We start from the raw sequence: 12,484 nt of genomic DNA on the forward strand, positions 1-12,484 counted from the left end.
AAACTATGTAAGTGACAGATAATTCATCGTCCCAGTTCTGTTCATGTAAATGGAAAAGAGCGTTGCGCAAAAGGTTTACTGCTTCTTTTTTGACCAGTACAGGGAGTTTTCTTTAAAAAAAAATGTGTGTAAGAGGAGAAATGTGTATACGAGGAGAAAAATGTGTATAAGAGGAGAAAAAGATGAGAAAGTGTATTTTAATCTCTCTCTGATCTCCGTCCAACCCCAGATAATTTCAGTTATTTTCAGTCAACATGAATTAGATCAAGACGGTGTAATTTTTCTTACTGCAGTTCTTGTAGCTATTATTTAATTGAACAAGCATAGTATTTAAAAAGTGTGAGGACTGAAGGCACAATACAAGCAAAACTCTCTGATGTTGCTGTGGTTGTACTTTATTGGTCTCTTAAAAAGGTAGCAGTATTTTCATCTTGGCCATGTTATTCGCCATAAGTAATAAAAGCTAAATTCACATAAAACGCAGACCTCTTACACTTGCAGTTCATGCAGTACGCTGTATATCCAGTGTTAGACTCACAGATAGTTCAAACACGTTAAGTTACACACCATGGCTTGCACCATGGGGCTGGAGGTTAGTGAACTGGCCCTGTGACCGGAAGGTTGCTGGTTCGATATCCCCGCGCTGACAGTCCATGACCTGAGGTGTCCTTGAGCAAGACACCTAACCCCCATTTGCTCCCTGGGTCCCATGGATAGGGCTGCCCACTGCTCCGGGCAAGTGTGCTCACTGCCCCCTAGTGTGTGTGTCTGTGTGTGTGTATGTGGTGTTTCACTTCACTGATGGGTTAAATGCGGAGGTGGAGTTTCCCCGTTTGTGGGACTAAAAAGAGTCACTTAATCTAATCTTTTTTTCTTCAAGAGTGCAAATGCAAAGGTTACTCAAAGTACCATTTAAACGCATTTCAGATACTACACTGCATACAGAATTATTCTAGGCCTATTCACATCAAGCACCATGTCTGAAATCTGATATATTTAACCCCTTCAGCCGTTTGATCAGCTAATAGGCGCCCCCTCGTTGATCTAAGGCGAGGGGCCTGATGAGTCACTCCACCAAAGCCACTCTACGCTCCGCCCCTCCAGCCAATCAGCTGGCCAGCTCGCCGAGTTTCGATGACGTATGCGGCTCTCAGCCAGTCAGAGAGTAAAACGGGCTTCGCTGCAGGATTTGAATCGCAGACGGAGAGAAACGGCTCCTGCTTCACACAGCAGCGGTTACTGCGGGCTGGAGCGTGTTATTTACCTTCTGTCTGAGCTCAGCTGACGAGCTTTCTTATCTCATTGCGTCTTATATGCTGGAATCGATTTCTGGAGTTTTTGTCCGAGCGCCACGATGAGGAAGAGGTACGAGAGTAAATAGTTTAATGTGAGAGCGACGAACGCTGAAAGACGGCGGTGGTCGGTCTGCGGGTAGCGCTCACTAGACAGGCAGACTAGTAGAAGCTTCTATAGTTACCGTGTAAGCGAATATGTGCGGGTTGTGTTTAGTGTTCACGGTAAACGGGTTCACTCGGTGCTGAAGTCATGTTTGTACATGTTTGAACCCTGTCATGGCTTTCATGGCCTGACGTTAGCCGAGTTAGCTAATAAACCAGTTGAGCGAACTAACGTTACTGATGTCGCTGCTTTGCTGGCTAACGCTAGCTAGGCGTGCTAATGAACTGTTGAGTTAAGCTAGTTAGTTAACTAACCTTCATTTTTTTGTATTTAGTTCACGTAGTGTCATTTAAAATTCGGTGTCAAAAGGTCCTTACACACTTGAGCCGTGCTAGTGTTTATTAATATTAACTCGTTCGCCTTCGTTTGAGGTTGTAAACTAGTAAGCTAACGATAGCTAATCTATATACTTCAAACATGGCACATTGATGGGTAGCCTGAACTTCTAGTTAACTAACTAGACCTCAGGCGGCTATGATCGTTCCACGGCCGGCTGATTAGTCTCCTAGCTCAGCACTTCTGCTTTTTGACATCTCATAGATAACTAGCTAAGATAAAACAGACAAAGTAGTAGGTTTGGGCGACATAGCAGAAGTATATCTCAAGAAGTTATCACTGTACGCGATATGCATCATGATGTTTTGTTTACTGAGCTTTCATAAGGTCGAGCAGACAAAATGAAACCCTAAAATGCTACAGTAACTAGATTAATTCACGTTTTTATAAACTATATTGCACTAAATCCAATTACACAGACCTAATAATCCTTAATTTGTAATGGAGCGTGCAGTTAGTGTTAAACAGACGATATCCACTGTATGCACAGGGATGTGTATTGACAATTTATCACAATATCGGTGAAAGATCATTGTATTGCCAATTCCTACAGAGTACAGCCACGTTTCAGAAAATTCTATCAAACTATCGTGTCCAGTATTTCACACACTGTGCTGCATTGAATAAAAATGGATCCTAGTCCTTTTTAACCGGATTCAAACATGTAGGTAGTTGTGATGTGATTTTAAGTACAATATCCACGATATGCTCAGAAAGGCATAACGTGGCACGTTGTGGTGTAATTGATCAAGATCACCAATATTGGATTATTGCCTACTCTTGTTAATAGTGATGTGTGTGTTTTGTCTTTGTTCAGTGAGTTGCATGCTGCCGAGTCCGTGGCATGTCTCAATAAAGCCCTGAACCACCTTAAAGACATCTGGGAGGAGATAGGCATTCCCGAGGACCAGAGGGTGCAGAGGACTGATGCGGTTAGAATGCACGTCAAGGTGATTAAATTGTTTGTTTTGTGCCCCCGCCCCCATCATTCATCATTTTGGATAATGCTTAATGCTGTCAGGCTTCCACGTTTCTGATCAAATGCGTCTTCCTTACATAGAATCTGTTGGACATGATGATAGCAGAGGAAGAAGGGCTGAAGAAGAGGTTGATGAGTAGCATTGAGTCCTGTCGGAAAGAACTGAACAGTTTATGCGAGGAGCTTCGACTTTCACCGTTTGAGGTACGTTGGGAGAATTTGTACCGCTGTGCCATTCTAAACGGCGTTCTACTTGCCTGGGCTTCTAGGCTTTGGTTCTGATCTGTTGTGTGTGTCCATTTATCAGGAGGATGATGGTCTGACCATGCTGCAGCTGGAGAAAGAGATACGCACTCATCTGAAGGTTATGTTGAAGCAGAAGAGTCAGAGGATGAACGAGCTGAAAGAGCTGATGCAGCAGGACCGGGAGCTCTGTGATATTTTGTGTGATAACCCTTACGTTATTGACCCCGATCGTGTGCCCTCCGCCCAACAGCTGGAGAACTACTGTCAGTACATCTCATCCCGCAGCCAAGAGAAGGTATCCCAATCGTGTCAATATCAAGACATTTTCTTTAAAAATTGACATATGTTTACATTGGACAAACATTTCAAACGTCCAAAGAAAAAATGTGTAATGGAAATGAATCCAAGGATTCCCAGTTCCCCCCCCCAAAAAAAATAATTTTGAAACTGTACTTTCAGTCTGTTTCAGCATGACAGTTTAACACAGTGCAAAGGGTAACTCAAGTTGCACTCATTAGAAGAACAGAACATTTAGATGATGCTAGGTTACTGGTCTGAAATGTTACCATTTTATTCATTCCTTTATTTATGCATTTGTAACCCTGTGCAAATTCTGTATAGTACTAATCCAGGTGGATGTAGTCCCAATTTCTACTTTTTATATATGTTTATGTATCCTCAAAGGCTTATGATTCCTATGTCTTTGCATTCCTATTTTTTCCTTTACCATTATGAGCTAATACTCATATAATATTTTCTACAGGGCTTTAGAGCTTCAGTACTTAATTCTAGTATCTGTTTGGGGCAATGGTAGTTTTCTTTAACATTCATGCAAGATGTTGACTGGAAACTGTGTGTTTAGGAGCGGCGCCATGCAGAGTTTGTGGCCATCAAGCGCCAAATTGTTGTGTGCATGGAAGATCTTGAGCAGATGCCAGACACTAGCTTTGAGAGAGACGTGGTGTGTGAGGATGAGGAAGCATTCTGCCTTTCAACAGAAAACATCACTGCCCTCAAAGTGCTGTTGAGCCAGGTAAACACACACACACGGGTAATCACTCCTCTGTGAATTATACTCATGTTTGGTTGTGACTTGTGAGTAATCCTCTCCACCAAACAGTCTCTGTCTCCCCCTCCCTGCTGATTGCTATTCTTGTCCTTGAAATGAGTCATTCTCACCTATTCATCAAATGGATTAAATTGTGTTAGATTAATCTGTTTAACGCCTTGCTATGGTCATTTATTAATCTTTGGCCTCTGGTGTGATTTCAGTGCTCTGAGGATTGAGTGTTGTAAAATTGTATTTTGGCCTAATTTCCACATCAGGAGACAGTCTGTCTGTGTGTGAATGTGAGATTAGACTGCATCATGCTGAGCTGTGTGTTTTTGCTTTTCAGTTGGAGAATCGAAAAGCAGAGAATGAGGCAGTGTGTGTATCCTACCGTGGCCGTATAGGGGAGCTATGGGCGAGGCTACAGATCCCTCAGGAGGAGAGAGACTCTATTGCAGAACACATGAAGAACAGCAAAAAGAGGAACATGGATGCAGTGAGTGTAAACCTACATCAGTCAGACGATTAGTGTTTTTTCTGAAATATATTTGGGTTCTATGGGCCCATGTAAACAGTATATTGTTTTTAAAAGGCGGTTCTGTGTTTTCATGTTACTCACTATATATACTACCAGACAAAAGTTTGGACGCCATCTTATAGGATGGTTTTTCTTTATTTGTATGGTTTTCCACATTTTAGAATAATTAGCAAAGACCTATGAAAACACTGCAGTGACCAAAAAAATGTCATCAGTCATTAAAATATCTTGAGAAATTGGCCATAGCTTGCCTTGACACAACTTTACAATCCTCGAGAAGCTGCTTGAAACAGAGACTGCACAGATACTGCACTTAAGTTACTGCCACAGTCCTTGCAAGAAAATAGGGCCACTGATGTGTGTAGTGTAATCAGAACATTAAAAAAATTTAGCTACTCTTTCCTCTGGGTTTGTGTACAGCCACTCAATTCCACTCTTGTTTTGTTGTTTACCTGTACACCCATCTTGCTGTAGCTGCATGCAGAGCTGGAGCGTCTGGAGGAGCTGAAGATGAAGAACATGCGAAGTGTGATTGAAACAATCAGAGCAGAAATCACTCTCCTCTGGGAGAAATGCTTCTACAGCCTGGACCAGAGACGAGCCTTTACTCCATACTATAATGGTATGGTAGCTTTTACTGCTGTAGCAGGGTAGAAAAGAGCCACTAGAACAGCAAAATATTGCAATTTAGCATGACTGGTTGTTGTGCTGTCATTTGTGCTGACACACTGACATGAGGCCCTAGCCTTGGTTGTTTCTGTGTAGCAATGGGAAAGATACAATTAGAAGCAATGTTTGTAGCTAAGGCTTATTAGAAAATCCAGTTTTAAGAACTTTTAAATGAATTCTGGTCCAGATGATTTACTATTAGTAGTAGTATTATTACATAAGGATATCAGTAAAAGGTTAATGTTCAACTCTGTAATGGTGTGAGATTGATCTTATTAGAACTTCAGATCAGATTTTCAGTTATGCCTCTTATCTTAAATGTTTTAGGTTAGTTATTTGTTTATTTATTTTGACTAGGTGATTTCAGTGAAGAGCTGCTGACTATGCATGAGAAAGAGGAGCAGAGGCTGAAACAACAATTTGAGGAACACAGAGAACTTTATGATGGTGTCACCACCTGGCAGAACAACTGGACCCTCTACCAGGAACTGGAGGTTAGGTCCTGTTGTTAATACTGGGCATTCCACTACTAGACTGTCATGCACCACATTCGAGTGCACAGTTCAATATGTATCTGTTTAGACTGCTATGGTAAAATTATGAATTTAGTGAGAAATTAATTCTAGTTACTACTCGCCAGAAATGTGAACTCCTTTTATCTCCCTGCCTTTAGAAAAAGGCCACAGATCCGTCTCGCTTCAACAACAGGGGAGGCAACCTGCTGCGGGAGGAGAAACAGAGAGCTGAGCTGCAAAAGAGTCTGCCCAAGGTCTGTCTTACTCACTGCCATTAGTATTTCTGAACTACTTGCAGCACTGTGCAAACGTCAGGGACCACCATTCATGTATTAAATTTCCAGTGAAGTTGCCATTAAATGCCAGGACGTCCAAAACACCATCAGATAAACAGCACTTAAAGTTTTCATCTCATAGAGGAGAAAATCAAGCTCCACTCTTGCTTCAGATCTGAAAAATCCACAATCTGTCTGTTCCACTGTGAGAAGACATTTTATCATCTCTCTGAAAGGATGTGTAGCTGTCAAGAATCGATCAATGGGGTGATTAAAAGAAATGAATGAAGATCTAACAAAGAAGCTGCTGTTCTCAGAATAGTGGACGAGAGTCCTGACCTCAGCGTTATTAAATGTCTTTGGAATTAGTTGGATTGCGAGGATCAAAAAAATACAGCCAACTTCTAAGACGGAACTTTGGAGATGAGGAAACATTTTAATATTTCTTTGCAAAGTGAAATCGGTCATTAACTATTCAGTTGTTGAGGCTTTTTATTTTTCTGGTAAATGTTTTCTAATTTGAATACAAGGCTGGTCTCTGTCTCTTGCTCAGTACAGTGTGTGTAAGTTAAATGTTGCACTGTGTTAATGCTGATATTCCATCTTCATAAACAGCTTTTGTGTAAAACATGTTTGATTTTCTTTACTCAGCTGGAGAGGAGCCTAAAAAGCCAGGTTGAGCAGTGGGAGGCAGTGCAGGGTGCAGAGTTCCTGGTTAATGGGCAGCGTTTCATGCAATATGTGGAGGAGCAGTGGAACCTGCACCACCTGGAGAAGGAGAGAGAGAAACTGGAGAGGGTAATTATGGATTATGAATGAATAATCATTATCATTACTGCATGGAGAGGCAGAGAAAGTCAGTGGTAACAGGTCTATTTAAAATAATTATTATGAGGGTAATTAGAAGGGAATGGGAGAAATGGCCAAGAGTAAAAGGCCTATTTGAAAACATTATAAGGATAATTAGGTTATAAGGAAATGAAGAAAGGAGTCAGTAAAGGGTAAAAGACCACCATGATGATTACCAAACAGACAAAATACAGGAGCTCCATGTTGACTTTTGTCTGCTGTAGCTTTCTCAAAAGCATTAGGAGAAGGTAAAAGTTACTTGTTGATATGAATTTCTCATATTGTATGTGCTTGCAGCAAATGAAAAAGAACAAGCAGACTGAAGAGGACATGCTGTACGGCACATCTCTTCGAACGCCCACCAAGAGGAGGCTTGCAGGAGTGCCCACACCAGGGAAATCGCGCAAGGTAATTTTCCATCTGTATTTGTGTGTATACATGTGCTGTGAATCAGTGAGAAAGTTGTGCTGTAATACTGAATGCTGCTCCCCATTTCCTTAGCTGAATACCACTTCCAGTATCTCTAGCTGCACCCCCAACACCACCCTTCGCTCCATTTGCCACTCTCCATCCATGAGACCTCCTCTCTCAGTCAGCAAGGTGAGATGCTTAACTACTTTTTCCTTAGCCATATGCCAGAGTCATAGTTTGGCCCTTGTGTTGCTTGGAGTTACTGCAGCTATTATGCTTGAGCTGATTGGATTGACCTTGAGTTGACAGTCAGACATTAAGTTGGATGATCTGAATCTGTTCTATTTTTAGCATGGAAATAAGCAACGATCTAGCAACGAAAGGCAGCGTATTTTAATCTGTACAGATGAGCGCATTAAAGTATAAAGGCTTTGTATTTTAAAGTCTTTTCAGTAGCCTATTAAATAACAGTATCCTATATTTTAAGTTTTTGCTCATATTTATTGTTTTATTGATTAAGTGATGCATAAGATTAAAGAGAAATTAAGCTCTATAACATGCGTTTCTAATATTATTTTTCCCCAAACAACGATTTCAGTGAAATATATTATAAAAGGCTAAAAAAAATGCATATAAAATATACATATTTAATTAGCATAAGACCTTAATGGATTAAAAAAAAAAAACTTAAAAGCGTGGGTGTTTCCTAAACGTTCATACATCCCTGTAACATTTAAATATTGCATTCACATTCAAACATTGTTTTGATTCAGATTGGTTCAGGGTTGCGTACACCAGCTCGTGGCCGAACCCCTCGTGGTCTGGAGAGGAATAAGGAGAACCTGTCTCAGCTCAGTGGAGCCCTGCGCACCATGACCTCCAGCCCACACCGAAACTACTCCATCAACTCTGTTGCCAGCTCCTACTCAGAGTTTGCGGTAAATCACTCTCTCTGTACTTCATCCATCACTTGTCATCACTAACGCTGACATAACCAGCACAGTCCCAGCAGCACTCAGTCCAGTCACATGGGGAGTTGGGAGGTGTGTAAATTTACCTCTGTAGTAAATTATGATTAAAATAGTGTGTCTCTGACTGTGGGGGTGCAGCAAGTACTAAGCTTGAATGACAGTGTAAATTTAGACGGGCAGTATGGCCAAAAATTTGCTTGAAGCTTGATGAATGGCTGTCTAAATTGAAACTGTACGCATATTAATGCCCGTGCTTCCTCTTTGGCTGCATTCAGTTACTATCAGTGAATATCAGACCCCTCACACTCGTATAATTTAAGCCACACCCATTTTAAATAGGTAAGTCAACAAAGGTATCAAAAACATGGGAGACAGTGGCTTGAAACCCAGGAAAGCACATTGCTGCTCTAACTTTAGGCATGACTCCTAACATAACATTCCTGCCAATCTAATAATGTCACACTTGTGCTGCAGATATAATGTAATTGGCTTGATTGTTATTGCAGTGTCTATTAATAAGATAAAATTCAATGTTCATATATTGTTTAAATTCACATAATAAATGCACATTTGAATACAGAAAATGTCCATTAGATTGTTTTAAAGCTACCTCTGTTGCTCCTCGTATGTTCCAGGCCAACTAGTTACCAACATTGTGACAAACATCAAAGGATGCCCATTGCTGACCATGGACAAACAAAATAATTATTTCTTTTGACTTTAATTATAATTGTGTAGGGTTTTACATACTTGTGAGCTCAGTCATTCTGAACAAAGTAATGTGTTCTTAAATCCTGATGATGGGCAAAAAAAAATCTGTTCTTGTGTGAGGTAACCGAATAAATGTTCAGATGACAAACTTTTCTGATCTAAAGTTCAGCACAGCTGTGTAAGCACTCGCCAGTTCTGGTATGTTCTCGGCTATCTAACTGTGCATTCTGTTTATAGAGGGATTGTGACAACATTGAGTCCACCACCATCTCCAGGTCTGTATGAATTACACCATATGCACTAACTTCCCCAATTTAATTTATTTACCTAAAATACATACTTATTCACACATGCGCGCGTGAACACTCTCCTTTAACCTGACTAAAAACCACTCGTGTCCTCACACAGCCGAGAGCTGTGAGGCATGTGTGTTTGCTTCCTCCTCCAACTTCACTTACTTGGCTGGACTGTGTGCTGCTGGCTCTGCTAAACTGATTGGGTTAAACTCTTCCTGCTGTCTACACTCACCACTCCGCTCTCCTGCTCGTTCACTTGGCTAGAAAGAAGTGAATGAATGAATGTACTTTGTCTGTAGGGGAGGTAGTTTCTGTGTGTTAATGGTGTAATGATAGTTGGCATAGTAACCGTCATACTCTGTGTTACTGCTTCTCACACTGTTGAGTGAACAGACACAGATGTCTTCTGCAGTAGGTGGTGTTTTCTTTACCCTTAGTACATGAGAATGTCTGTGAAATTCAGTAAAATGTGAGGTTTACGTGTAGACTGTAAGATCAACATCTTTCAGCCAATTTGTTTCGGCCTGGTTTGTTTTTTGTCCCATCTGTGTTGCAGTTTGGTGAAGTAAATAACAGGCAGCTGGGATGGTCGTATGCAGTCTCTCACACAAATAATTCACTGCCTCAGATTTCATTCCTTATCCTTCAGAGTTGTCAGTAAAGCGTCAGTAAGGCAGAATTTCACTGAATTGTGAAGCTATTTCTTCCCTGTTCACTAAGCTAACGTTGAGCCTCTGGTTCTAACAAGGACGTTGGTTTATAAAAACTATCATCACTGTCACGACCTTGCATACCACTGTCTTTTCTTTTTTTTCTTTTTTTTTTTTTTATTTAACTTTTTTAAGCTAGCTTTTAACTACATCTCACTGTTATGTTAGTGTTCGCTCTCTGTAACTCTTATTTGTCTCATTAGCACAGGTAAGCAGCTATAAACTGCCCCACAAATCACTTTTTTTGTATACTGAGAAAAATGTGAACTCTGCATTGTAGTAACACATTTTACACAAATACTTAAAGTAAATTTGTATAAATATATTAAGCCAATACAGGTGCTGTAATTCTTCTACACCTGTACCAAAATGTTGAGAATTATGCATGACTCGTACTAATAGCTTGTTGCATTTTACTTCCGATCGAGCACTTTATTTGATCTATGTCATTTAAATTGAAAACTGGCCTTTCCTACACATTTAAAATGCCAGTTTGACCCATTAAGGAGCAAATAGGGGAATTTATATTTTAACTCTGGCTAATGGAAATGTGCTTGCGTGTTTTCAGTTAGCCAACATTGTGAGCTTCAGGGGTTTTTTTTTGTTTTTTTTTAGTAAAGGCTAACAAAAATCATTGAAACAAATCGGCCATGGTCAAACAACATTTGAAATCCAGTATAAATAAATTGTATTTTTTGATGGAGTACGGTCTGAATCTTTAGCTTAATCTTTTATATTTAAATTTAAATTGGAGATGACCTCCAGCATTTGTGTGATAACGTAATGTACTGGAAAAAGAATCTGATTTTGTAGCAGATCTACCCTAAAATAATACAAGCTCACATGTGATGTCAGCTGTTTCTTTCTGAGGTGTAGTGGACTGTTTCAGTAGTTTGAGCATGATGGCCTGCCTTTATCTTAAGTGAAGTGGTTTGATTGACTCATTTCAAAGCACAGCAGTTCTCAGACTGGTATTGACTGATACTCAAGGTTTGAGTATCTGTATTAGAAGAGAAAAGGGGGCATTGTGCCATCTCTAGGTTGAGTCTTTTGAGGCAATACATTTTGCTTTATCAAAAAAGGTTTTACAGGTGCCGTGTCAGAACTGGCAGCATTTGCGAGCGTGACATTTATGCTGTGTGTTTTGATGTCTTTTTCCAGCGAGAACTCTCACAGGCCACAAAATCCGGCTGCAAGGCTGGAGTTCTGAACTCCACGATCACACGTTGAGACTGTAACCATCTCCACTCAGTGTTAACCGTACTCCAGATGAAGGGAACAATGCTCAAGAGAATATTGAATGTAAGTCATTTGCAAAAAATGTTTCCGCGAGGACCTTTGTAAATATTTTACTCCTTTTTTTTCTTTAATGTTTTTTTTTTTTTTTTAAACATGCATCTCATTTTAGAACAAATCAGTCTTACAGGTGATGTCATATGAACTGTCAATCAAGAGTTTTTATAAAAACTTTTTTTGCAATAAACTTTTTTTTCTCTTGTATTGTGGAAGCTTGTACAGTACATGTTGGTTTGGAATCACTAAGATTTTCTTCTGTTTTAGGTTATTCTGTCCTCTCTGTATTTATTGATGTGCTATTTTCTACTGCCTGTATAACACTAGACATTCACTCTTGCAGTGTTTCAATTCACACTTGGCAAAGGCATTAGGTGACCTGTAAAATAAATCTTTTTACTGGGAACCTGTTTGCAGCTGTTTTTTATTGAATGGGATCAGAAATGGGTGGGTCTGAAAAAGAATGTATTGTGCGGTCTTACTGAGGATGTGATGACTTAACAGTAAAGGGCAGTCATACAGTAGAACCTTATTACTCTTATTAGTGTTTAACTCCTTTTAGCATGTAAGGGGGCACTGCTGGTGTCACACTGGCAAATCCTTCTTAATAAATAACTTTCTCTTTTATTTATTTTTTTCTTGGTACAGATTCAGTATTTCACTAGATGTTGACCCACATGCTGTTAGTCTACACAGCCAGAGCACTCATTTATAGCTGAGACCAAGTAATCTCACTTTAAAGGGGACTTTAAACATTTTTTCTGACACATTTTTCAAAAGGTCTGCATAGTTTGAGTCGCTCTCAGGAGCTCAGTGAATGCATGGTACCGTGATTTGATGCCACCTGTGCAAGAAGTCCAGTCGTGAAATTGCCTCACTACTAAATATTCCACAGTCAACTGTCGGTGGAATTATAACGTGGAAGCGATTGAGAATAACAGCAGGGTCAGCAGAAGCTGAGGCGCATAGTGTGCAGAGGTCACCAACTTTCTGCACGGTCAATCGCTACAGACTTCTAAACCTAATGTGGCCTTCAGATTTGCAGTGCTTAGAGAGCTTCGGTTTCCATAGCCAAGCAGTCGTAATGTGAAGCGTCGCCACTGGACTCTAGAGCAGTGGCGACGTGTTTTCTGGAGTGACATCACGTTTCTCCGTCTGGCAATCCGGTGGACGAGT

General features: G+C 40.3%; 1 protein-coding gene across 2 annotated transcripts; it reads left to right on the forward strand.

The window, feature by feature from the left end:
- The first annotated feature begins 1,211 nt into the window (after positions 1-1,211).
- prc1a (protein regulator of cytokinesis 1a) lies at positions 1,212-11,714 on the forward strand. 2 transcript variants are annotated; one of them, XM_017714987.2, is made up of 15 exons: positions 1,212-1,365; positions 2,612-2,744; positions 2,855-2,977; positions 3,081-3,314; positions 3,882-4,052; positions 4,417-4,566; positions 5,083-5,230; positions 5,635-5,771; positions 5,951-6,046; positions 6,719-6,865; positions 7,214-7,324; positions 7,418-7,516; positions 8,101-8,265; positions 9,247-9,284; positions 11,177-11,714. In XM_017714987.2, the coding sequence occupies exons 1-15, from the start codon at positions 1,355-1,357 to the stop codon at positions 11,223-11,225; spliced, it is 1,812 nt and encodes a 603-aa protein (XP_017570476.1). In that variant the 5' UTR covers positions 1,212-1,354; the 3' UTR covers positions 11,226-11,714. The 2 variants fall into 2 exon arrangements, with proteins under 2 accessions (XP_017570476.1, XP_017570478.1); XM_017714989.2 differs by lacking the exon at positions 9,247-9,284.
- Positions 11,715-12,484: the final 770 nt, after the last annotated feature.

Source organism: Pygocentrus nattereri, chromosome 11, assembly GCF_015220715.1.
Source record: "Pygocentrus nattereri isolate fPygNat1 chromosome 11, fPygNat1.pri, whole genome shotgun sequence".
NCBI classification, from domain to species: domain Eukaryota; kingdom Metazoa; phylum Chordata; class Actinopteri; order Characiformes; family Serrasalmidae; genus Pygocentrus; species Pygocentrus nattereri.